This window comes from Venturia canescens, chromosome 7 (assembly GCF_019457755.1).
Source record: "Venturia canescens isolate UGA chromosome 7, ASM1945775v1, whole genome shotgun sequence".
NCBI lineage: Eukaryota > Metazoa > Arthropoda > Insecta > Hymenoptera > Ichneumonidae > Venturia > Venturia canescens.
Window position 1 is genome coordinate 16182856 of NC_057427.1, and position 27955 is coordinate 16210810.

Here is a 27955-nt window from a genome sequence, read left to right on the forward strand (position 1 = left end):
AAAAAAAATGCATCATGATAGATATTGATATTAGGAATAAAATATAAAAAAATAGAGATGCTCAGCCGTGTCGTTCATACGTAGTAACGATTCAAAGCTATAAATTTGACGATTTTGCGAGCGTGATTTTGCCACGGCATGAAAGGGATGACGCCGTTGTGTAGCGGCAACACTGCCGGGCAACGATACGTAAGGGCAAGGGGGAGGGACTTCACGCGCATGCACACTGACAGGAATTTATTTTCATCATATTCAACGGTTTATCTCGTAAAGAATTGTCAATTTAAGCATTTATGGCTACACATTTTAGCTCTCATTTTTGGAGACTTTTTGGGAATGACACTTTTTTTATAAAAAAAAGTTGTTCATACATATGAATGTTCAATTTAGCATTCGAGATTATAAATATTAAAATGAGATATGAAAAATTATCAACAATAACAAATAAATTAATTTATACAAAATGGAATACTATTGAAAGTACGTAGCAGGCAAGCAAGGTTGCCAGATTTCCGCATCGCTCTAAGGATATTTGTATTAGTGTATATTTATAGGCTGCGCCAGAGCCTTATTTGTATTAGTGCCGTGCTAAAAGTTTCGAAGTAGGGAGAGGAGGGGCGCGCGCTACACAGTGATAGTTGAACTAAGCCGAGAGAATACGGAAATTTTGTCTTCGATTATCAGTCGTGAACGTCCTTAAGATGTGCAATAATATTCACAATCATGACATATATTCAACTGTTTTCGCGTGTATTTTATCAGACCTTTGAGAAAATATTGGAAAAAGGTTTACGAGTCAAAGTTAAAAAAAACATTGAAAACACACCGGCCGCGGAAAATGGGTAAGTAAAATGTGGATCTTCTTCTTGTTCTCTTCTCTTCTCTTTGGCTGTCTTGGGCTGTCTTCTCAATAGCGGTTCGCAACGGGCAACGTTTTGATCTCGGATCCCAATAACGTAAACACAACTGGTGGCGCCACCACCGCGCATTACCGGCACTGCTACAGGGTGAAGAAAACATGCGAGAGCAGCGCTACCGGTAAATACGAAGGTGGGCGGTCAAATAAAATGTGAGATATATAAGCCATGGGCGGTGTTTATTTTTGTACTGAAAACGTAGCATTACGGAACGAGAAGCTTTGGTGTTCTCCACCCGGCGGCAAGCAGATTCGTGGATACGTGAGAACTTAAACCATCACACATGAGACAAATATACTATATACGCGCGTGCACTGTAACTCGTAGCTATTCTCGAGGCTCTATATAAACTCGTCAAAGGGGTGGAGGATCGAAAAGGGGAGGAAAGAGGGGTCACGCGGTACTTTAACGAAACGCGAGAAGTAAAAGAGGATGAGGAACAGTGGATGACTCGCGGAAGAGCCCGCGCTTTAGTTAGTATCGAGTGAGCTTTCGCACGAGCATGACGGAAGAAGAAGGGTGCGCGCTATCATCTTCTACGTCTATTTCATATTGTGAGTCGCTCTACTCGCGACGTGTTCGTTCAACATCGTAATTCATCGGGACTGGCGGGAACAACGTGTTCGATTCACATGCAATGAAAAAAAGTCAAAGTTTTTAAGAAATCGAAAAAGGGCATGAGTTTTTGTTGTTTAAAAATTCCAAGTTACTTGCGTAGAAAATAAACGTTCCAAATAAATAATTCGTGAAGGAACAGATTTCGTGAAAAAAACATGCTCATGGTTAATTGGTGTTCAGCGCAAATAGTCGCGTTCGCCAATACGTCCGAAGGCATTTTATAAATGTGGGATATAGAAGTCGCGTGCAAGATGCACCCTTGACTCAGTTCGGGCTCGATGATTAAACGGGACGTTACACACTTTTATCACTGATTTTGCACTTGGTGCTCCGAATGTCCGCATTTGCTTTATTTGCGCGCCAATCGGTGTGAATGACATTGGAAAAAATGACAGTTTGGAATCGACTATTTTTTCCTAGAGTCTAAACGTGTTTCTCCGTGTTATTTTTATACGAGAACGAAAGAAGATCGGAAGTTATGGATAGTTGGTGGAATCCACGGACTCTTCCACGGATTGGCCAACCGAACCAGAGCGGTGCTTTCCGTTTAACGAAAAATCTCGAAACAATTGCGTTCGACAAATAATCAAGCGTTTTGATCCGAGTGAAACTCATTATTTATTCCGGGGAATAATATTTATCTAACATATCGAGATGATGATCGAGTGATGGTGCGAATTTTGCCATTTCGTTTGTGATCGTAAAACGTGATGAGCAGTAAGCCCTCGTTGCCCAATCTTCGAGGGAATACTGCCCGTAAAAGCACGGCAGCAATACAGCTCGGTTCATCGAGCAGCGAAAACACTGATAAAAGTGTTGCGGTACCCAAGATCAAGAAGGAAGTACCCGAGGACGAGATAAAAGTAACGATTCTTCTTACGTTCGATATATTATTTGGACTTGTGAGCAATTTCATGAAATCATTCGCGCGAGCAATTATCGTATTTGGCAAAGACCCGGAGCGCATTTTTGAGTATATTCAAATATAAGTCTGTCAAACGGAACTCGCGCAACGGCGGTGCAAGTCCAAGTGCTGAGAAATGGTCGCGCGACGATTGATACAGTCAAACGTCAACAGTAGCAAAAGCTCCGCCCACGTTCTTTCGACAAAACCCGCGCATTTCCGCATTATGTAAGATTATACTGTAACGGGCCGTGTCTGTAACGATGAATAACGCGTTGCGATAACTAATCGAATTAGCGATCGAGGCGAAAGCAGGAAACGATCATAGCGTACAGGAGGCACTCCCATCGACACTGGAGAAAAAAAAAATACGTGTAAAAAGTACATAGAAACAAGAACGAGACAAAAGCGCAGCCAAATCAATTTTCGCAATTATTTTCAAATATACGAATTTATTTGTGTGCTGCGAAACCCCGAAATGGAGTTGAATTTACTTTGGTTCCTTTCAATTAAATGTAACAGAGAAAATTACCAAAACATTCAGAGAAACCATTCAAAAAACCATTTCGGATACTCAATACACGAATATTATTTTTAAAGTAAAACGAAACGTAATATACAATGTGCGATTTTGCCTGCCAATTTTCATATATTGATCCGATGATTATATACTATTATTTGTTTTCATTAAAATGCTGGATACACAGTTTCCATGCAGTCAACAAAAGAGCATATGTTTGACGTCTATACAATGAACATTTTTTTGTGCAGAATGATTTTAATCGTGCATCAAGTTTTAAAAGCTAGTATTCAGCACACAAATCAATAAGGGATAATATTCCATTGAAGTGACGTTGAAAAATCGTTGGAGCGACCACATAAAAATATGTTGGAGGCACAGCTATAAGAGAAATTAACGATTGGAATTATCCAAAGATTTATGAAGAATCAATAAAGTTATTGGCAATCAATGAATTTTGTTATTTCGTGTCTGACTCGTAACTTGCCACAACTACTTGTCGCGTTTTACATTCACCGTTCTCATCGCTACGTTCAACGATTAGTTAAGATATTTGAGACAAAAAATTTATTTGATACATTATAATTTCGTGTATTTTACCGAATTCGTTTCCATCTTTAAATCTCACCAAACGCACTTATGAAATTTATTATAAATACACGAACGTTCAGCAAAACGACAAAAGCAAAATATTAGTGACGTTGCGTGTAACTCGGTCTTCCGAATTGCAGTTTGGTCTACGATTTTTATGGGAATATGGAAATGTAACGGGCAAGAAGAGTGTCCATTCGGATCGAATCGTCCTGTACTTACGTGCGAATATGTATATACATACACAAGTGGAAACGGAGCGGGAGACGAAGGAGCGCCCAGGTCTCGCGTTACTCTCCTTCGCCTGATTTATTCGGAATCATAATAGGCTGAAACACGACACCGTCGACTCTCTATCTCTCTCTCTCTCTCTCCCTCCCTCTCCCTCCCTCTCATCATTATACCTTTTGCCTTGTATGCTCACCTGAGCGGGTTCAATTTCTGTGTATACGCGATCCGCCTGGGTTTCGCAAGATACATATATAAATATATTTGTTCGTATATCTATACGGGTCCGCGCTATTGGTCCGCGTGGATCATGCATTATCCGCGTTTATAACATGGATATACTATATCCACGATACGTCCATTATAATATAGGACGTTCAATTCTAAATCGACTGAAACGCGAATTAACAAAAAATGAAACGATTTCAGTCCAATCCGCGATGAAATTATTTTTTGGCATTATTCTGCGTCGCATATTTTGCATTTGCGATTTAATGTTCCGAGCGCTATTTATTTTGAGCATGTTTCAAAATAACATATGGACGGTAAGATATCGGTGAGATATTTACACGGAATTACTCGTGGGTTATGTACTGCATGGTGCGGCTGAGAGGGGAATTTTGGTACAGAGCTCAAACAGCCTTACGAAAATCCGCATGCACTTTTTCGAATTGTTAACTCATTTTGTAATGCTCCTTTGTTATAAAGAAAATAAATATTAATTTCATTATTTTGCCGCGTCAGAACAAAATGGACGTTTTTTTTTTACTACCATTTTTCAGTATATGGGAGCAGATAAAAGTGCTGAACAATAAATGTTCATTGAGGAGTTCATATACTAAAAAAAGTACATTTCAACGAGCAATTACGTCGATGAGATAGAATCGACGCTGCCGAGAAGGTATTACGAACTTTAGTACGTTCCGAAATAGCTCAAAAGAAGTCGACTCCGGTTGCATTTCAACGTAGAAACTGCTTCTCAGTTTTCCCAACTTTTTCTTCTTCCTATTCGATCTTTTCACTTTTTCGCTTCTCAATTATACTTTCTCAACAAGAAATTCCGGACTGGAAAGTTAATAATTTTTCCCCACAGATTTTTCAGCCTCGTACACAAACTCGCTCCCTAAAATTCTTCATTTCCATACACGTGTTTACACAAATTAAGGGCGGAAATTGTACAAAAAATGTTGTTTTTCTGAAACATTTTCTCTCAGTAAAGTGTCGGAAAAAATTATGACCTTGGTTCGAGTCGCAAAATGAAGCTCAATTATTATCCCTTTAGACTCATCCGTTTCTAAACTTCGTTAACGAACCCGTTAAATAAACTGGTAATCGTGGTCGTTCATCTGAGTGAATCGTATTCCGAAATATCTCAATCAAAACTGTATATAATATTATACGTACGTTGAGCAAATCTTTCGTTCGCCAATAATTCCGATTAGTCCGCATCCGCACCGACTTATTCGATAAAAAACAATTACAAACGTAAAAAAAGGCTGGAACGAAGTTTGTCCCGAGTGCATACGGAAATAGATAGGAAAGAGCTGCGAAAAACCAAACGACGGATAATAAAAAAATATGAAAAATGTAACGCAGAATGCTAATATTTATATAAATGCCAAGTGTTTCGTTTGATATTTATTGGGGAAAAAGGCTCGTCGCATCTGCTAATTGATGTCAAGTATCTCTGATGCGTGTCAGAGTTTCTTATCAATCGATTAATCAGTCGCGTACGTTTTGGCATTTGATCGGGATACGTATACGCACTTGCCTTGAGCCAGCTGGCTCCATTACCGATCCCACCGGATCCGACAGATACTTGTGACGAATGAGGGAGAAGAAAGAGTATGAAAGCGAGTATAATAGTAACACAAGGCGGAGGATACGAATCGGTAAATATCTTTCGTCATTCGAAATGGACGGTTGGTGACCGTGGGTGTAAATTTAGATTGATTTGAAAAGACGCGCGACAGGTCGACGTGCAAATTCTGAAACGTAAACGGATTATTAGTTTGCTTGGAAAAAAATGAAATTTCCTCAGATATATAAGGGAAAACACGAACGTTTCCAAACGGAGAAGTAATTAATTCGGATGAGCTCGTAACGAACCTGAAAGTTGGATTCATCCGTCAAAAAACAAAAAAACAAAGAAAAAGTTTGGTCTTTCACAGTACAAGTCATTGTGCAAGTACGAACTTTTCGTGAGAGTGTTGTACGAGGTTAATCGCGAAATAACTCGGTGTGCAGGCACGTTTGTTTTTCAGCCCTCCCCTCCTCCGTCGTTTAATTCCTTTTTTCCCCTCTGCCTCTTCCCACCACTGTTTTTTCAACTTGTGCATCGTAAAAGTAAATTTAAACTGCAACGCGGAGTGTGTCTATATGCAGAGACAAGGGTGGGCTCGCTCGTGTGTGTAACACGGATAAGAAAAGTTTGTTGGCCGTACAACGTTGGTTGTTGCGCGTACCGGGGCAGAGAAAGAGGGCGGGTGGAACGGGGCGATTCAACGTAAAATTGAGTAGGTAGACAATTTGGCGGCACGATAATCTACCTTTTGAGCAAGGGCCGAGGAGCCGGGCAGCCTCGAAGGATCGGATGCGAGCTTTGTGCAGCTAAACTTTTACTCCCCTAACTCCCCTACATTATGTGCCATATAAAGGCCATATATAACATTTCGCTCTATATCTGTATATGAGCTTTCATACAAGTGCGTATGTATATATATATGTATGTGTTATGTATAGGAAAACACGTTGCGAAGTCGCAATGCAGCCAACGAGAATTCAAAGTTTCGGCAGAAATGGAGTTTTAGTTTTGCCGAGGGGAGGCTATGGCGATGTATGAGCTCGAGTCCGAAAACACCAAGAAGCGAATGCAAAAGAGTTCACTTTCACGCTCGTGCACCAATGTGCTGCGATAAAAATCTTCGCGCTGATCTTCGATGTTTCATTTTTATAACTGCGTATGAGTGCAGTTTGTTCAAACGAAAAATTCTTTCCCATGCATCCAATCGTTTTCCGATTTGTAGAGAAATTAAGAAAATACGTGGAAAGCGATTGAGCTACTGAGAAGGAGAAACGCGCGAAGATGCTAAAGTCGTTGAGGCTTGAAAAGCCTCACGGATTTAGAGTGAAATGTATATGCAGCGGTTGTCCTCCACGTATACGTAAGAGCTCAATTGAGCTGAATATCCGCAGGATTTTCATAAGCGTGAGGCCAGTCATCATACTTTCTCAGGTTTCATTAATGTAAATAGTGTTCGACTTTGTATCATAGAAAAACGAAGAGCGATTCTTACACTTGTTACGTTACGCGTATATATTCATAAATGCATAAGGTTAATCGTCGAATTATGCATGCGTGCAACGAGGCCTCATGGGAAAACACACCTGTAAGCCAGACAACTCAGGTTGTGAGGGTGTGTAGCGCCCTCCGTGGTTCACCGTTCGCAATCGTTTGTACTTTGGTATGACCCTGCTATTACAAAAAAAAAAGCAATTGATTCATTTGGTAATTATAGTTTGAAACGATATCGAAACCTAATGAATAATGCTCCGAATATTCGAAAAGTATAACCAGTTTAAAGGATTCCGGTTTACTTTCGAAAGCTGATAACAGAATTTCGAGCTGAAATTTGTTACACAGCGTCGTTTTTATATAAGATGACTCCTCTTCAAAGAATTTTTGGCGCACACGGTGCATGAATATTTTTCAAGACATCGAATTTCAATAGTCATTCTTCAGCATTAAAGACTATATAGTGTCGTTTCACCACGCGTCGAATATCTTTACCTTGAGCTGTTCTTCCAAAAGAGACACTTCCTTTCGAAAACCCAACATTTGCGCAAAGAGGGGCTTGAAACAAGATCACACATAAAATTGTAACTGTTGAAAATGATATTTTTTCACTTGAATCATCATTTTTGTGCGCGGAGATAATGGTTTTGAACACTTCTTTTCGTAAAACTAATTACTAAAAATTCTAAAAAGTTTGGGTTTTTAGGTTAAAATTAAAAATACCGTATTCAAAGGTATCACATATTTGTTTTATAATTTTAGAATATTCGATACTCCGTGAGTACTTTGAAGCCCGTCATCAAAATGCTAGCTGCAAACCTCGACTTTTGGGATTATGACCTAGAAAACCGTCTACTTTCGGCGCGAAACGCCGACAAAATAGAACGATTTAAAATTTTTACGAAAAACAATTCTAGAAACCACCATTCTCTGTATCTATATATACTAGGGGGCTTAAAAAAATCGAATTTGATTTTTTTTTCTTTTGTGGGCCGAAGAGGACTGTTAGTACATGTAAAAAAGTGACTTTCTCAAAATTTGAGATTAAAAAAAATATATTTAGTAGTCCCTCAAACGACTTCTCTATGTTTTTTCCTATTTTGAGGAAAATCATCATGGAAAAATTCTAAAAAAGTCATGAAACGTTATGCGAATATAAAATGCAGTTTCTTTCTTGAATGTGAGAGAGTAGGGCAAAGTGGAACAGCCGGGCAACGCGGAACCCCCCCGTCCCGAAAATTTGGACCATGTTTTTCCATTGGAAATCTGCGAAATTTTGTTATTCGGCTGAGATAATGCTTCAAAATCTTAAAATTGAAAAAAAAAATCTTTTTTTGAAAATTGATTTTTTTTACAATCAATAAATTGACCCATCAGCTCAACAGCCGTGAAATAGTTATTATCGTTGAAAATATGAATATTTCCAAAATATGTGATATTTATACAATTTTATCTCGTTTACGATAATTTCATGGTACTCTTAAAAGAACGTGGAGCAAATTGGACAAAGAACGTGGACATCATGAAAAAAATCAATTTTCAAAAAAATATTTTTTTTATCAATTTTGAGATTTTGAAGCACGATCTCAGCCGAGAAATTTCGCAGATTTCCAATGGAAAAACATGGTCACATAAATTTTCGGGGTAGGGGGGGGGGGATTCCGCTTTGCCTGGGTGTTCCACTTTGCCCTACTCTCTTCTATTCAAGAAAGAAAGTGCATTTTATGTTCGTATAACGTTTCATGACTTTTTTAGAATTTTTCCATGATGATTTTCCTCAAAATAGGAAAAAACATAGAAAAGTCGTTTGAGGGACCGCTAAATATATTTTTTTTAATCTCAAATTTTGGGAAAGTCACTTTTTTACATGTACTAACAACTCTCTTTGGCCCACAAATAAAAAAAAATCGATTTTTTTCGAAGCACCCTAGTATATACATTATAGTGATTACAAAATAATCGATTTTGTCTTTCGAAGTTGCAAGCGATTGTGTTAATACTTCATGAAAAAGTAATTCCCTGAAAATTCGGGTCTTCTAAAAAACTTTCTAGAGTTGGCATTTTTTTTTCGGTTTTAGTGAAAAATCATAAGAAAATATTGATTTTTCGGTATCCCAGCAAAATAGTTAGCACGCAGTCGAGAATTGATTTCCTCAAAATTGAAGGTTGTAAAAAAATGTAGTGGTCGTTTCAACGGCTTTTCTAATTTTTTTTTTTTTGATTTCTCGTAAACACGTTGATATAAAAAAAATGATTTTCTTTGTGTCACGATATAATATACTAGCATTTAATGAAAAGATTGTTATGCCATAATAATATTAACCGTAAATTATGACATTGAAATATGGTTTTGTTTGTGTTGCAACTATAAAATATTAGTACCAAGTGAAAAAGGAACATTTACGAAATGCGCGAAAAATCCTTTGGAGAAAAGTCTGGTCATATTATCAAAGCAAAGCTGTGTACTACAAAATTTCAGCACGAAATTCGCCTTCGGAAGTACATCTCCAATTTTTTTGCTGTTACAAAAATAATAGCCATTCCACATGTGTATACAGATTTCATGTCGATTAATCACTTGTTGATATTGCGTAATTAAAAAATAATCGAGTCGACAGAATAAGGAATAGAGAAGGAGAATTATTTTATCGAGGCGAACAGGACGTGTTTGTATAAAAAAATGGCGGCACACGTAAATCAGTAATCCAAGAGGTTGTAAATGATCCTTCGAGCAACAGCTCTATATACGCACATGATAACGTATATATGTATTATATATATATAGCTCGCTGATTATAGAAAGATACAACGTATTCATGTCCGAGGATCGCGGCACTTTCGAGCAAGAAATCTATACCCATCTTGTTGCATTATGTACGAAGACACGAGTATATTTGAACACACGTGCAGCCAGACGGACACACGCGTCAACGTGCGTGTATATACGAGGTCGAGACGTTTTTTTCATGTCGTTTGATAAACAACGAAATTTTATACTACGGGCCACCTTGCGCGCACACCGTCATTTTCCACCTGACCTCACTCTTTGTGACCAGCATAAAGTGCACGTGTAAAATAAAAAACGTAAACAATATTATATATGTTGTATTTTATATGATAGGAATGACGGATGGGAGAAAAAAATGAAGGGAAGAAAAGTCTTTTCTTTTACATTTTGTTATATTCGTCTTCTGATACGAGGGAACGAATAATTTTTGAATCTCATGAACCGAAAAACTCGAAGATCCTTCTGCTGGTTTTTGAGGATAGTGAGTTGACGAGAATTAAAGCCGCGGCTTTGACTTTTGCCCATATAATTCCAAGTTCATTCGCAGAGCCGGGTGCGTATTTGCATCTTAAACAGCACAACCGATAATTCGAACCGGCCTTGCTTATAACTGACTTTTTCTCATGCGTATAATAATGAAAGAGATATCGCGTTACACTGCCGATAGACCCGGTGTAAGATTACAAACGTATACACACGCGGGCGCGCGCGCGCACACGCACTGGTACGAAAACGAAAAGGAAGAAACCACGCGACGAGAAAAAGAAATCCAACGCCCCCATGCAAGCCTTTCTTTGACTATTTCATCTGTTTCATCTTTTCCTTTATCGCGCACAAATATCGATAAAAATCAAAGTTCAAATTCAAAGCGCCTCCATACCGCCGAAAATGTTATCGACCGGAAATCCTTTCTCCGTGTTACGGAACACCGCGACCTCTATCGGCGCGACAATGAAGAATAGCTGTTCCTTGTACTTCCTTGGGAGACCGTCTTGACGCTAGTTTTTCAATTCTCGGGAAATGCTCCGACAAGCTGAGATCGGGATTCATTTTTCTACTATTTCAAGCTACATCGGACGCCTTCGTCAACTCGGTCTCGATTGCGAGTAACTAAACACCTTATCGCATATAGAATTACTGACTGACGCGAGAACCGATCCTGCCACGATAGTCAAATGTGCGATCGAAGATGGAATAATTGATGCAAAACTAAACGACCGACGCTCCGATCAACCGGCTCAAATCGGAACTTAAAAACAATTTCGAGTTTAAAAATATACTGCACTAAATTTTTTTTACGTCTTTTCACCTTCGTTGTGAACAGGTCGGAGCACAATTTTATTTCTAACTTTTCGAAGGACTTGCAAATGTTTCAGCCTCTCTTTCTTCTTTTTTTTTATGGCCGAATTTGCCTATTCCCTTTAGCAAGCTCATCGTATAATTATATACTCGAGTTTGAAAACACTCTGAGATTTAGAAGATAAAGTGTAACAAAAGTGTCGAGAGGAACGGATATCGCGTCTGCTGGTATTTCGTTGCTTGTAACTCGGGAGAAATTAACTCGATATACGTTTTTCTTTAGCAACGTGTGCAATGTGACTCTCGTTACAAGCTCCCGCTCGCTGTGCCCGTGAAACATAAAGAGGCGATGACATCCGAGCGTTGTTTCAACATTCGAAACTCATGAGAACGTGTCGCGGACATTGTTTCCAACAATATTTTTCGGACGAGTCATTTAACAGAGGAGTCGAATTGAGAGGATTGCGGGAGCTCGGGAAAACCGAAGAAAAAATCACAACGATTCGTAAAATGCAAGGAAAAATTCTACGATCCCAAATCACGATAATATTTTCAGAAGGTCATCGAAACATTGAAAAACTGCTAGTGTTTATCGAACAAAAACTGTGCCAAATATGTTAAAACCTTCTCAACTTTGCTCGCGGGAACAATTGCATTTTCTTCCGAAGACTTAAACAATGTTATTCTCATTAAATTTATATCGCAATGTAAGATCAATACAAAAATACATTTTCATTCAAATAGACTTGAATTGTAAAAATCGTAATATCGTAAAAATCGATTCAAAAATCCTCTTTCAGAGCAAATGCTATCAAAAACGTTGACTCCGTCGGTTTAACAAAGCAACAGTCCATGAAAATGATCTTTCGTGTATATTCGATAAATTTACATGAAAGAATTATACATTGCTTCTATTTCTTTTTCACTCTATATTGCCTATTCAGCCACGATCTTTCTCGATTCAGAGGCTGAAGCGTAACTGAGACTGGTCGACTAATGGATTGATCCAAAGGGTCATTCGATATCCCCGATATCCACACCATGTACGCACAGAGAGAGAGAGAGAGAGGTGGGAGAGGGGAGAAATGCGCATATACAGTGTGATATATTAACGTGATCGTAAAAACATTTTGAACCTGTTTCCTCTTTTACTCAAAACTCTTGTGCATCGCGCCGTGAATTCTATAAAAAGCATGGAATAATGGAACGTCGCACTATGACGAGATACCAGTAAGACGGATGATCGTCACAATAATGGATTCATCTATACATTCTGATCGCCAAAATTTCTAAATGTATATAGGGGAGTATGGGGCAAAGTGGCCCACTTAAAGTAATTCTATCGCTTCAGTCTAGTCATACCACTGCTAATAGTTAAGACTTATAGCAATTAATATTATTGACATATGGAAAAAAATTATTTCTTATATATACGTAAAATTTTCCATATGTAATCCTTTAAATGAATGTTCGTATTGAATTATAAAAATTTAAAAAAAGTTAGTCCAACGATTCACGTAGTATCCCCAGATTTACGTTTGGCAACACTGGTTCTCTCCGTCTTTTTCTACTCCACCACTCGTGAGTGTTTAACCTCTTTTCTGCTGATCTGTCAAATTGAGGTTAGGACTACACTCAGCTGATGCCTTACTGTCATGTCTCTTTATCATAGTGAGTCGTAGGAAATCCATTGCCGGAAGTTGAAATTAAACTTAATATTCCGTAAAAAATAGGCCGATAAGGGCAACTTTTTTTGGGAGTATTAGATTACTACAAGTGTTAAGTATATGAATTGGAGTTTTTTTCCGGAATTTTATGGATTTCTAGGCAAATATACCCTTTTGTAGCAACCGGAAGTTAGGTTTTTGTATGCTGTTTTGAAATTCCTTCACGAAAACCACCAATTTTAATAATTAATTTCTCTGAAATTAGATCGATAACCGACCCTAAAATTTGACACAGCCCTTTATTAAAGGTTTAAGTACAGCATAAAATTTTTTTTTTTAATCTTATGAACTAAGCCTGGCGATAGAATTACCTTAAGGAATTTAACGAGTTTTGTCGGATAGCACATGGTCATTTACTTATTTTTATGTCCCAAAAATCATTCCACCTCCTTATTTCTCGAATTTTGGAAAAAAAAAATTTTGGGGCAAAGTGGCCACCCCCTCAAATGCAGTGAAAATCGATAATTGTTACTTCTTATTAAATAGATGTTGTAATTGACTGTTCCCGCATGGAACATTGAAGGCTGCTATAAACCGAAAAGACACGAGGCATAGTAGGGACCCTCCTTCGATGGGATGAAAAAAACATTAGTCGGACTACTTCGATAAATTTTGCCATTACCTGTTGCAAAACCCCGTTCTTATCGGGCAAATCGTGGGAAAACCGCCATTATCACGAGTCCGTCGTATCGCGCAAATCTAGTGAGTAAGAAAAAAGAGATCATCGTAAAAGAAAAATTCTTGTCATCGGCAGACATTGCTTATATTTTCTGCGATCAACTTTATTCGCATTCCTCTGAAGACTGGATTCGCTGCGAAACATATATGCCTAAAATGGGCGCACATGTTGTGTGCAGATGTTGATGAAGATGAAGTCCGTTATAAGTGCGATTTTTGCCAATCAAAATAAAATAGACATTTATCAGTAATTCGCAAAATGATTCTCACCCTTTGCCTCAAATAGCTATCAAATTCTCAGAAAACAGAATTCTCACTGATCCTGTGCCCCAGAAATCGGAATTCCGTGAGTGGCCACTTTACCCCAGAATTCAAAAACGCCCCAAAAAAGTGGGTGGCCACTTTGCCCCATGTGGCCACTTTGCCCCATGTTCCCCTATAGGGTACTATGGGGCAAAATGAACACTTAAGTATTTAAGCAAGTTTCATTTATGAGTATATGGTCTTTCAACTATTTTTGAGTCCCAAAATTGATGTCCAGTCCTTGTTTCTCGAATTTCGTAAAAAAAAAAATTTTTGGGGCAAAACGGACAGAGCCCCTCAGAGGCATAGGAATCGAAAAACCGACATTTGTCGAAATACAGCGATTTTCCAAATAGAATGGCAACTCAGCAATATAACGAAAAGAACGGGACCATTTGGACGCCCCCATACCTTGAAATGTAAGAAAGATAAATGAGCCAAATCTTAAAATCGCATTTGGTTCATGTTTTTGGGCCATGCAAAAAATCAACTCTGGGTCCATCGTGCTGGGGTATATTTGGTGTTCGCACTATATTGGAGTTCCACAATCGATTTGCAGTCCTAGTTCCGGGAATTTCAACAAAAAAATTTTTCGCTATGCTTAAAAAAAAAAAAATTTTTCTTCACTCTTACCCTTTCAGATTTTAATATTAGTTGAAAAAAATATCGTGTTAAAAAATCAGACCTCTAACTAATTTCTTAGAGGTCACTAATCTCACTTAAATTTCCCATTTAATTAACATGGAGAAATTTTGCTTTTCGGCAAAAGTGAAAAACTCGTAAACGAGTCAATATTTTTGCGATTTACGCATAACACCTTGAAGCTGATTCTTTACGCTTTCTAAAACCCTATACGATAGATCATAATTATTAATTATATAACAGGCCACCTGAAAATTGAATTTTTTTTACTGGTAATGAATTACGCATTTTTTTGGTTTTTTTTTCTACTCAATTGAATTATTTTACATGGTTAATTTAAAGACATGCGTAAGTAAGTAATTGTAAAGACATTATGAGAGATCATAAACTAAAATACCGCTATTTTGAATGTTTAGTAATTGTGCAGATTGGTTACTTTTTTGAAAATCGATGCGAGAATTGTTTTTCTGGCATGAACAGCTTCGATTAGTCAGCATTAATGAAATTTGATTAAACCATCTGATTAAATATCGTGGTTCAGGTTCGTTTTGTTTTCGTTGTAGGAATATGCGGCTACTGCAATGAGCGAACTTCTTGGTTGGTACGGGTACGAAAAGGTCGACAGCGGTTGCACGAGAGGCTTAAATTTGGACCACTTTGGAAAGACGGTTAATTCACGTCGTCATAGCGCTCACAATCGTCGTCGAGAAATCATAACACCGTTGAACGTGAATGATGCTGCGACCACATCATCGACGTCGCCGAACGATCGGTCGAAAGGCTCGTTGAGATCGCCGATCTCATGTCGCGCATCGAGATCCTCGCCTACCGCTGGATCCCTCGGCTCGACCAAAGATAACGGCAGCCTCGGAGGAGGACATCGCCCGTCCTCACGCTCTTCGTCCTTACAGACTGGACCCGGAAGCCCCCGGGTACTCGACAACAGCGACTCTGCTTCGGACACTGCTGGTACAGGGATACATATTTCTTTTCTATCGCGCGTAAACCAAATTCACCGCGGTTATCATTTTACGAGTCATTTTGCCATGACTTTTTTCATTACTCGATCCAAATATTTCTAAGTTTGTTATAATATGCGTGATTAAAATACTTGATTTTATCCTTTTTAAACACGATACCCGCTAAATGTAGCGCTATTTCAATCGAATTTTTCCCGAATTTCGAAGCAAAAATTCGGCAAAACATTCGAGCGTCGCGTCGACGTACCAGAAGGAATATATGATTCGTTAGAAGCCCAATGAAAATAAATTTTCAGTAATGAAATAAGAAACGGGTGGTGTACAAGCAAGCATAACAATAAGTTTAATTCTCGAACATCTCGGGTGAACTGTAAATACGTACGTAAATTGATATCTCGTTCGTCCTTGTGTTCCTGCGAGCACAAGTATAATTGAGAAACCCGAGAATCCGCGAGCACCGGAGAGAGGGAGCGGGAAGAGTATCTCGTTAGAGATGAAAACGCGGTCATCGAAGTACTCGCGGTTTCGTATCCTATCGATGCCGAATATATATCCCGTTTCCGGTTGTGTATAAATGCGATTATCCGAATCGTCAATCGGCATAATCAAAAAGATATTTTGGTTCAATATGGTCTCGTTAGTACGGAGTACGAAATAGCCACCAGCCACCTCATGCTTTATTTTTTGTGATTAAATCGTTCGGTATGGTTTTCTCAATATCTAGAGACGCTGCGGCGTCTTGATGCCAAGTACTAAAAAAAAAAAAATTTTGTAGGCAGAGCAAGTCAAAATGGGCCGTGTATTTTTTTGTTTACAGGGAAAAATTTTGGTTTATTTACGTCTCCTCGTACACCTTGAAATTCGAACTTTGTTCTCGGTTGGCAAAGTCACAGCCTCTTCCCTCGTTTTGCACGGAAGCTGAGGCCTTACGTAAGACGAGATCAGTTTTGGCCAACTTGGAACATTTCTTGTCTCGACGATGCGTCTTTACATCTTGATATATTTATTATCCTGAGAACCTCCAAGTGCTCAATTAGAACTTGCTATATCTTCCGTGTACACGCCATTTTCCTTTCGGTTTTGTAATTTGAGTGGCATTCTCCGTTCGTTCCTATTCGTCCCGAAACCTCCGCTTCATCTTCATCTCCTTCGTCACTCGCTTCGGTTCGACACTCCTCGCATTTCTCTTTGGGCTTGAAACACGAAGCGTCTTCGACAACGTCGGAACTGCCTATTACACTTGTGTTATGGAGAAACAAAATGCATTCTGTCATTTTGTAATCAACGAATAACAACAACCAACACAAAATATAAATTGGTGAAAAGTTGGCTCACGTACATGCGATCTATTTTTTAATCAAAATCTCTACAATCGGAAATGAACATTTTTCAAACGCCCAGCAACTTCTACTAAATTTCAATCAACTCTTTTCCCAAATTTTCTCCGCATATAGTGATACAATTTGCATGCATGTTTTACGATACATTGATCACTCTATGCAGCTCCATTGAAATGGTCAAATATCTTGAACATTAATTCCGTTAGCCAAGTGGGTGCGACATGGTCGGAAATAAACGCGTGGATCACAGCGACTGTTTGTTAGATACGATGAAAGGAAAAATAATGATGAACGCAGGAAGGAAACAAAAAGAATCTTTCATCGAGCTATAGCATCACTTCAGCGAGATGAGTCGAACATCCCTAACAATGATCACACGATGAATGAGGCGAGATCACAAGAAGTATTTTGACCGTAGATATATTTTCAAGGCATTTGCCTACTTGTGCGTCCGCACTCACTTCTATTTATAAACGTTGTAGCTCCGTTCACGAAATTAGTCCTATTCTCACTTTCCTGTGCGAGCTTCAAATTCATATTAAACAAATATATTCATCATCGAACATAGATTTTCTATAGTACAAGAAAATCCAAGAATATAAAACATTCTCACAATGAGATATTTTGTTCGCAGAAAAGAGTATTTCGGTGCGTATGTACTGCTCGTTTCCAGTAGGGAGCACTAAAATCAGAAGCAATACCTCTCCTTCTCCCTCTCTCTCTCGAAAAAGGAAAAGAGAGATGGCTAAGCAGGAATAGCGCACCGTAATCCGATACGAAGAACTTACTATGCCGAGAATAAATTATCTGTGAATATCGGTGTTGAGCTTTACAGTATTTTTTTCCACGTTTATTTTCTTCTTCATTCTAATATTCGTTCACTTATCTCCGCTCTTCAGTTCTTCCGGTAAAAATGCCAAGAATTTAACGAGGTTATGAAACGTCAATGTGTAAAAAGTGAGAAGCGTAGAGAATATTTCTCTCTCTCTCTCTCTCTCTCTCTCTCTGTTCTACTCCTTTCTCTTAGGGCCGTACCGCAGCGTATTCACCTCTAGGGAGGCTATGAAATTCGTACGTTCTTCGAGGAGGTTTTAGAAGGAGAATCGTCAAACGAAACGAGAATTCGCACCCAAAGTTCGTCACACGCTTATATTTAGAAAACGCGCTCACACGAGGTACGTACTCGAGGCTCCTAATACACACACAACGAGATGGGAACAGATAAGCGAGAGAGAGAGAGAGGGAGAGAGAGAAATCAAATTTTTTAGAGCGCAGGTACGAGCCTAGGGGAAAAGGAGAGAATAAATAAAACTCGAGGAAAAGATGCATCGTTTTAAAGCTCGTAATCCAACGCCGTTTCTCCCCTTTGACAAAACTCTCCCTCTTTTATTTAGTACCAGAGCGGTGGACGACACCTTTGAAAATCTATCGGTACGCGTATTATTTCGCCAGGATACGGACTCGAGCCGTCCTGATAGAGCTCTCTAATTCTATTCCCTCGACACAGTTCACTGGATCAAGCCTCCTCTCTAGCTCGCGTTCTCGCTCTCGCAACTTCTCACCTCTTTTAACAAATTCTAGTCATCCGTTCCAGCGGTTCCAGCGAACTCCTCTTTACAATGTTGAATAAACCGCCCTCTTCTACAACCCCTTCTTTATACGTGTACACTCAGAATTCGAGGGAGAATGACATTGTGATGGAGAGGAAGGGGGCTTGAAACCGTAGTAGCTCCTGTTACGAAATGGTTCGGATAAGCAAAAGGTGAAGGGCTGTATGGATTTAGCAGTCAAAATGTGACATGTTCCGATGTCCACTAGTCCACTTTTTCCACCTAATGTTTCAATCGAAACAGAAAAAAATTTATGGCTACGTCACATTTGAAACATCAAAACGCCTCATGTTTTTGAACATCTGTACCATTCTAATGATAAATATATCTAAAGTCGCAGCAGCAACTCTGGGACAAGTACATTTGTTATGTTATGACGAGTCGCTGCCAGAGAGACTTTACCGGAGCGATAGCGTTTCCAATTGTTTTCGAAAATTTTCAAAATTTGTTATCAAACTACCCGTTTACAAGTTTCCCAATTGAACTAAGTGGAATAAGCGGAATAACAAGCAGGATTCACTGTTGCCACGCGCCCTCTCGTAATCATTCTTCGTACTTAACGTTTAAATGGAACGCGAAATGATGTTTCGCTACATACGTTATTAGATATAGGGGAGACTGAGACAAAACGGCATACCTAAGGAAATATTGAACTTTTCTGGAGTTTGAAAAGCTCCGTCTATTTTTTACTCCCAAAAGCAAAGAAATGTATTGAAATTTGTTCTGTTAAAAGAAAAAAAAAAAATTGCAGGGCAAAACAGGACACCCTTGAAAAATTGGTGAAATTTTTTTTTTTATTATCATTTTAATTCAATGCACCTTCGGTGCATTTTTCACGCTTAATTGAGTGCGTTCGAATTACCGCTGTAATAACAAAGACTGCCGAGGTTCGTTTTGTAAAAATTTGTATTCTTCACCTACTGAATCATGGATTCAGTGTCTAAGTTGTGCGGACTGGGCACATGATTCGTGTGCAGATGATGGTCTGCAAAAATAAGAGAACATGGGGCAAAGTGGCCACTCGGGGCAAAGTGAACTTTTCTGAAATTTTCAATTTTGAGGCAAAGTAGACTTTTTCAAAATTGAAGATTAACCCTAATCACTCACACTTCTTTAGGAACATTTTTCGACATACGACATTGTGTTGCACAGTGTTGCACAATATTCTACAGTGTCGCTTGCTGGAAAACGTTAGAACTACACAAAACAAATGGGGTCGTTTAGACCCCCAAGTGAGTGATTAGGGTTAAAATAAATTTTCAAAATTTTTTTTCCAAACTCAGGATGTGTTTTCTTCAACATTTTCCATAGTTTTAATGAGTCATTGAATAACAAATTCAAAATAATGACCAAATAACATAGACACTATACAATGAAAAACTTGGGTATTTCTTTATATTTTGTGAATCTTTTAGGCTTGAGAAACTGAGATGCTTGCTTCATTCATATCAATTTGATATTAATTGCATTTATAACTAATATCATCATCCACGATACCTGTGCACGAGATGAGCCCACTTTTAACATGACGTGCAGAGGATTCAATCTTCGATCGATTTCGAATAAGTTCCTCACAAAAAATATAGGATATGTCTGGCAAAGAAAATTTAGCGACTTTCGCAGCTTTTTTCTTCTTGCCACCTAATTCGACCGGATATGACAGCCAGAATTCGAGCGTAGCCCTAAACAGTTCTCGGAATAAGCTTTGTTTTCATACGTACCCGTGTGTTAAAATTTTACAATGATAATGCGGGCTGAACTGATGTTCTTTTTTCGTTAAAATAGAACGTTAATAAACAAAAAAAATTCAATGACATTCAAAATAAATGAAAAAATGGGCCACAGTAACAAGAAAAAACTGCTCTATTTTTTTTCGAGGGTTAGTCCACTTTGCCCCATTATATTTTTTGACAGGATATGAAAAATCACAGAAAAAAAATTTTTGAACACAGCAGTAGTTGACAGCACTTATCCGACGCATCTAGCTTTATTACTTATTAGAGTATCAAAAGAAGGTCCTGTAGCTCAATTTTAAAAGGTAGCTCAAGTCATTTTTGTGTTTTTTTTGCTATTTTCTTAAAAAAAGGGGTCTTTGTCGGAAATTAATGATATATTGTATAAATCATTGTATGTCATTTTACGATATCTTGGGGGTCATTGCAAGTGATTCTTTTGCGAAAAACGGTCCCAAAATTTTTAGTGAGTTTGGAAAACTATCGATGTGCGAGCGGTATCGTTCGGTGGGTCTGAAATATCTTCCTTATTTTGTCATTTGATTTTCTTATCTCCTCTTCGTGGTTTTTTTTTCAGATTCTTAAAGAAAAATTTGACTTTCCCTCTCCTTAAAATTGATCATGGTATCATTTTTTATTGACAATAATGCATAAAAAAATTTGGGAGTATTTTTCGCATAAAGATAACTTTTAAATATTTACCCCAAAAACAATTTACACATTGAAAGATGTTCCGAACCCACCCAACCACTTCTACACTACTGACCAAAAGTATGGAATCACTCGACAACAATTCGAGCCGCACTAAAAGTTTGATAACTTTTTGAAAAATCAAGATATTTGAATTTAGCAAACGGCGTTTTGAAGAGGACAAATTTTTCTTCATATCCCTCTTTCCAGATATTTTTTATGATTTTTTTTGGATTTGGTACGCTATTTTGAAAGTGACTGTTTTCCGGTGTTTTTTTGTCTGTTTAAAACTGGATGCATGACTTATGAAAATTTTTCCCATTAATTTTCTTTATGACAACCTTAAAGCGACGAGCAATAGCTTCAATTTCGTTTTTGACAAAGTTTTGTACGATTTTTTTTCGCAGAGTTATCGCATATTTACCTGAAAAAGACCACTTTTTCATAAATATGGCTAAACCCGAAGATTTCGAAACTTAAATGAAATTTTCAAGAGGGAAAAATTTGCAGAAGATCGTTCTGAATCGACTGGAATTTTATCAGATATTGCAAAATAACATGCAGTGATTTATATTACCAATTTCGGACAAAAACCCTATTTTTTCTTTATAAAATTTGCGAAAAAAAACACAAAAATAGCCTATGCCACCTTTTAAAATTGAGCTACAGAGTCTTCTTTTGATGAATTTTTTTCTTTCATGCGAACTTTCAAGAGACGATAAATGATAAAACAAAAATCGCTTTCTTTGGGACAGTCTTTTGCTTATGGTATCCACTTTGTCCCACGTTCCCCTATATCTGCGGTTATTGTCATAGACAGTGATGAAAAAATACATAAATATCTGTACAAATACCTTTTCACTTTGAAAATGATATAAAAAAGGGAATTTTGAAAAAATAACATTGAAAAATCGATTTTTTATCCAAAATGAAAAATTGAAAAAAAAACATGATTTAGAAAAAAAAGTTTTTTCTTCATTTTCGGACAAATATAAAAATTGAAAAAGAAAAGTTGAAAAAATTTCCCTAATTTTTGGGGTATCCTGTTTCGCTCCGGTCTCCTCTACTCGATGATTTTATATGAAAAACTATTCGTCGAATCGATCATTAAAATTGCTGGCTTTCATCATTTTCGATTCAAGCAAAGGATTGAATAAAATTTGGAATGAAATATCGATATGCTGGTTTTTTATTCCAACATTCTTTTGTCCAAAAAGTAATGTTATTTCTATACGAAAAGTAAACTTCGTTGTAAAATAGGTTGCAGTAAGCGTCGTGCAAAAAGACAAAGCGTCGCACGAACAAAACTTAATTAAAAGCATGTTTATCGAAGTTATCTATATACATTTGAATAAAAAAAAAGGTTATAGAAAAAATGAGCTAGGTCTTTTCCAAAGGATCGAAACACAAGTAAAGGTGAAATATTAAATTGTAGATGGTGCAACGAACTGTTCGTGGTGTGGTCGAGCCAGTGGAACCTGGGAACCGGGGAATGGCTCACTCTCGTTCACCCTGACAGGTGAAAACTCGGGACGGTTCTGCAGCGAGGCTTGTTTCGCCGCAGGAAGACGAGCGGCCTTCAAGAGAGCGAGAACCTGTGATTGGTGCAAGCACGTTCGTCATTCAGTTAGCTACGTTGATTTCCAGGCAAGTGAATCCTTTTTCATACTTCTAAAATACTCTCACATCAGAGTTGAAATGAAAATAACAATACTTATGATAAATTCAATTGGTTGAATGTAATTCATGAGAAGAATGGATTTCAGGATGGCGAGAGTCAACTGCAATTTTGCAGTGACAAGTGTTTGAACCAATACAAAATGAATATCTTTTGTCGGGAGACCCAAGCCCATTTGGGACTCCACAATGTCCCAACGTTGCCATGGTCCTCGAGTAATCCATCGACTTGTGCAGCAGGTCTGATAACCCCGGAATTATGGTTACGGGATTGTCGTTCACCACCACCGAGTCCGGATGAGGAGAATGTGATTGTAGACGGTGACGAAGACGATGGAGATGAGGAGGATGAAGGGGAGATCGGGAAAATCGAAAAAACGCGGTCTTCCATCCAAGCCGTCCAAGGTTGTCCGATCGGTGAGCCACGAATTTTGACATCGGGGCTGTCGTCGCTCGATAGAAGCATTCACGAGTCTAAATTCGGCTCGATAACGCCGAAAATGTTGGAAGAATCGGAAGAGAAGAAAGAAGCTGAAGCTCACGACGAAAGACTGCGATTCGAAATGAACGAAGCTATAAAAGAGTCCCTACTCGAGGAAGAGCACAGATGCCGCGCTCTCAAACTCGAGCAAACCAGCAGAAACAGCAGTCACGAACCAACAAGGTCGAGTGACTTGCCCGAGATCGATAATCCATCGATCAGCCCGTTGAACAATGACTCCATCGTAGAACAGGTTGAAAAGCGTAAAGAAACCGTTTTACTTCTCAAAGACGTGAATAAATTACTCGCGAGTAACCCGACTCGCGGTCATCCGAAGCAACGAAGAATTTCAAGATCACCGCCGTGGCATCCACCGGAACATTTGCGCCCATCCTCATCCATCAATTCCACCGACACTAGGTACCATTCGCGTTTTACTTCAGCGTCTTCGCGACCGCTTCCTCGTCAGCGTCCTCTTCATCGACCGAGCAACACCAATCCAATGTCCTTTCATTCTGTCGCGTCTGAAATTCATCAAAAGCATAACGATGCCACGTCAACGCTACTGCCACCCGTAACCATCCTCGTTCCTTATCCCATTCCCATTCCCATTCCTATTCCAATTCCTATACCGATTCCTCCGTTTGGTAAATTCTTCTGTGATTATCAGGCAGACCGGAAAAACTCTACATCCACGAGGCCAACGGATCCTGGAACACTGCCAGAGGACCTATCGCAACGTCGTAACAAAATTGAAGTCCATGACGTAATTGAAAAATCCGATCTTATCTCAACGTCCCAAAAATTTTCATCGAGCAGAAATTCACCAGAACCCAGTTGTTCTTCTCGCAACACCGATAATCAACGCGATTTCATTTCACTTGACAAATCCAGCCTCGAAACGATGAACGCCTCGAGACCTCTCAGAAAACGCAGACGTATCAATGAAAACGGCACCGGAGACACGGAAATTCATGTTGACAAACGAAGGACGAAGTTTGTGCCCGTTTGACCATTTTTTTGGTCTCCCATCCGTCCCCCCACTTTCTTTTATCGTTGCTCTTCGAAATGGTGCTACATTGTATATTTCTAGTTTTTTTTTCTCATTCTGTTCGTTATTGTTAAGCTTCGACGAAGAACAATCAGAACCGTAAATGTCAATCGAACCCGCTGAAACAAAAAGGGTGCAAATGTGTTTAGGTCGTACGTGCAAATCAAATTTTTAGGATTATACAATGTTTTACTATGAATAATAGATAAATATTCGTCTCTCGCTTTTCTTCAACGCCTTTTCATATTCATCCTCAAAGTCCCAAGTACTTTTTTAAAATCAAAATCACCGATATTTCGGCGCTGTAAATCCTACTAGACTACCTTCAAAATAAGCGAAACATAATTTTGAGCGATCTGGCTGTCGCACTCTTCTGCTCAGATGCAGTATCAGAAATCTCTTCTAGGATCGCTGCATACAAATTTTTTCAATTCACGAAGGAAACGTGATCCGATTAAAACAAATGATTAAATGTACTCTTCGCCATATAAGCACAACGACAAAAATTGATTATGCCATAATTATATGAAATTAACTTTGTCCATTGCATACATGGTGTAGAAATTTCGGTGAAATATGTTCCATCCGTTTCTTTCAGTCTCGATGCATCGAAATTATTAAAGAATCCTTGTATACAAACGGATAATGTGAAAAAACCATTTTTAAACGTTCGAGATTTGGATTGATCGGGGAAAGGTCATGCTCGTCGTGTTTGTGTATGAAAAAATATATATTTTTTATTTCGCTTTCGTTAAAAATTCCTTTGTTCTCTCTCTCGTTTGCTCCCTCTCTCTTTCTCTTTCTTTCTTTCATCACCGTCTTAAAATTTTTAACGCCGCGGACGCAGTATTTACAAATTCATTGATTGTAAATATCCCACAATGAAATTGTTCCGTCTTTCCCAGCTGCGGCCATCAAACCTTTACTGTTGTAAGCCTCGATTTTACCATGGTAATATGCAATGTCGTGAATCGATCCTTTGTGCTGATCCAGCACTACGAGAGGTCGAAGACTCTTCCACGAAAATATACGTAGACGTCCATCCCATCCTCCGACCGCAAACACTTTGGAATCAGATCGTGAGCCAATGACCGATGTACCAGGATTTTTTATTGTTATTTGACGGCTCAGCGCGAGAGCTTGGACTTTGCTCATCTCAAATATCTGAAATTAGGCATTCAACTTATTTTTTTCATTGAATAAAAACTAATGTTCAACGATAAATAGAAGCATGAAATCCATCTGCAAAATTGCTCTCAAGTTTTTTTTATCCTCTATATATGTTTGTTACTATCGAAGTCTACGACCCAAGAAAAATGTTTTTTTCATTGCACTCGAGAAAATTGTGAAAAAATAACGTTAATTTAATTGAAACCACCAATTTTTGCCAGGTCAAAGTAACGCTAATGGAATTTTCTACGATTAAGTAGAAAAAACGGTGAGAATCGGACCTCCAATTTATCGCTCGGACTTCCGATGACTCCTCTCATCCAGTAGTCATCAAAATTGATAGCCATCGGGCATTCGTTGATTTTCAACCACCCAACGACTCGTCTTTCTCTCAAATCCCACAAACCCGTGTGCCCGCTCTCGTACGAAGCAAGTACGTAATTCCTCTCAAAACAATTGATGGGTTTGATCGCCATTACTTGGCCTAATTTCGGCTGATCCTCAAATAAGGAACTGTCCAATTCGTAGACAATGTCAAGACTCTTCAGAGACAGAGCACCAATTACAGAATTTTTGAGAGGTACGAGTACAAGATCATGATCCTGATGTTGAAATCTATATATATATGTATAAAAAAAATATCGGTAAATATTCGGAATAAGGTCTTCACTTTCGATTTCAGTCATTTTGGAATATGTTGTTCTGAACATTGGCCCGAATAATTTGACATATAATTATATAGGGCACTCTGTAATAGTTTCTGAGATATCGCATCTTACACTGTTTTATTAACGCGCAGTCAAACGAACGAGTATAAACTCGTGCATGCAAATATTGCACAATATTATTCAACGTGTATAGGGGTAGTGTTGAAACATTGCGCAATGATTGAACAAGCTTAAATTTAAGGTGTCCCATACATCTTAAATTCAATTTCCAGAAAATTTCCAGAAAATAATACTAGGAGGGGGGGTTTGTTTGGGTTTGAATTCTAAAGAAGTTCAATACTGTTTTTTTATGACATTGAATGTTTAAAGAATTAAAACTCTGATCACCCCTTTGATCACAGTAGTGAGCGAGAGTCACCAGAATACACGATTTGTGCTTGCATGCACATTAGATATATATATATATCATCCCCTACACAAAAACTCTTATATCTTTGAAACTATGAACAAGCACCCTATATATTTATATGTCAAATTAGTTCAGACCATGTTCAGAATAATATTATTCAAAATGATTAAAATCGGAGGTGAACACCTTATTCCAAATATTTACCAAAACATCTATTGAATTGCAATATTTTTTACTGTCCGATGAACAAACTGAACGAGTTTATCATTTTATTCTACCTTTCTGACAATATTCTTATGGAAAAAGAATTTCAAAATGTGTACTATGCACAATCTTTTAAATTTTTATTATATTCTTACCTGCAAAAACCACAATAAGTGGTTTCGGTAGTTTGGTCCAGTGTCCAGTGCGATCCATCCGCGCTCCAGATATCAATTGCACCGCCTTTTCTCTGTGCAACAAGACGTTCATCATTCACGCTCAAAGAGAGACAAGGATCTTTTTTGTCTTCAAGTTTCAATGCTTCACGATTTTTCTGTGGAACGATAATCGAACAATACTCAGTTGTGGAAATGACAATGTATTCACAAGAAAATATGATTTTTATAATGAAAATAAAATCTTGCAATAATCCATGCATACTAAAAGCAGTCATACAACATTCAAATTGCATATGAAACACGCAAATTTCGTTTTACTTTCAATGTGTGATTTATTCTATGGAAATAAATAAATGTATCTTTCAATATTGTCAATATTTTTAAATGCAAAAAACAAATATTCCCATTTCTGACCTTAAGATCCCAAATATGAATATCTCCATTTTCGGTGCCTGCATAAAGATGTTCGATGTATGGAGTAATTTTAAAGGTGAGGCTGTGAACAGGCCCGTTATTGCCTCGAAGAATGTAAATCGGATCGGGTGGAAGAATTGCCATGTTTTTTGAAACTCGTAAACGTTCGTTATTACCAATAAAAAAGGAATGAATGATAGCAAAAAAGGCGGGAGGCACACGAGACGTCGAGGTTCGCTATGAAAAATAAAAGCATTGTCATTTTTTACAAAAGCCACTGTTGGAACGATAAGTTTTTTTTAGTATTTTTGCATGCAAGTTGTTTTGTCGAGTTACCTACATTCAGCTGTTATTTGGACTGTAACTACATATTGTCGTAAGAACCTCCCGTCTTTAGTGCATCACCAATAAACGATGCAATGACAATGGAGCATGGATGGAGACTGAACGACGACGCACCAAGCACCAACGTGAACGTGAAATGTGAGCCAGATAATCGATTGAATTTTTCACCCACCCAATAGTTCTATATCATATATATTTACGCTTACGTCCAACACACGAATCACACTACTGTGCGTTTGCATTTGTATTGAATTCTACTCTTACTTCCCATTCGCTGACACGCTGCGTTAGGGACCGTGCGTGAGCTATAGAGAGCAGCACTACAATCGATGAGCGCGCTCTCTCGTGTCTGAATACGCAATTTTTCTGATGATTTTGACTGCATATCATTGAAAATAATTAATTTTTCGGAAAAAAATAATGATTAAAGTAATCAAATACGGTTTTTGTCCGATCAACAATGATCGCATTCAAAATCAAAATGACGTAAAAGGAAA

At 38.2% G+C, this 27955-nt stretch overlaps 2 protein-coding genes and 1 long non-coding RNA gene across 10 annotated transcripts; 1 reads left to right on the forward strand and 2 right to left on the reverse strand.

Annotated features, from left to right (window-relative positions):
• The first annotated feature begins 1335 nt into the window (after positions 1-1335).
• On the forward strand, positions 1336-24300 carry Sobp (Sine oculis-binding protein). 7 transcript variants are annotated; one of them, XM_043423077.1, is made up of 5 exons: positions 1336-2398; positions 15074-15479; positions 22299-22510; positions 22630-23441; positions 23692-23928. In XM_043423077.1, exons 1-5 carry the CDS (start codon positions 2246-2248, stop codon positions 23789-23791), a joined length of 1683 nt encoding a protein of 560 aa, XP_043279012.1. In that variant the 5' UTR covers positions 1336-2245; the 3' UTR covers positions 23792-23928. The 7 variants fall into 7 exon arrangements, with proteins under 7 accessions (XP_043279012.1, XP_043279005.1, XP_043279009.1 ...); XM_043423073.1 differs by adding an exon at positions 12126-12229 and having other exon boundaries at positions 2260-2398; positions 22630-24300; XM_043423070.1 differs by having other exon boundaries at positions 1360-2398; positions 22630-24300.
• LOC122413014 (uncharacterized) lies at positions 15345-19170 on the reverse strand. The gene is made up of 3 exons (XR_006261473.1): positions 16330-19170; positions 15873-16242; positions 15345-15473 (listed from the first exon to the last, which is right to left on the reverse strand). It is a non-coding gene; the product is annotated as an uncharacterized lncRNA (long non-coding RNA).
• Positions 24301-24783: 483 nt separating the features above from the next.
• On the reverse strand, positions 24784-27632 carry LOC122413013 (guanine nucleotide-binding protein subunit beta-like protein 1). Of its 2 annotated transcripts, none has more exons than XM_043423079.1 (5): positions 27450-27632; positions 27114-27350; positions 26679-26854; positions 25524-25857; positions 24784-25236 (listed from the first exon to the last, which is right to left on the reverse strand). In XM_043423079.1, exons 2-5 carry the CDS (start codon positions 27255-27257, stop codon positions 24931-24933), a joined length of 960 nt encoding a protein of 319 aa, XP_043279014.1. In that variant the 5' UTR covers positions 27258-27350; positions 27450-27632; the 3' UTR covers positions 24784-24930. The 2 variants fall into 2 exon arrangements, with proteins under 2 accessions (XP_043279014.1, XP_043279013.1); XM_043423078.1 differs by having other exon boundaries at positions 27454-27631.
• Between the last annotated feature and the right edge of the window lie 323 nt (positions 27633-27955).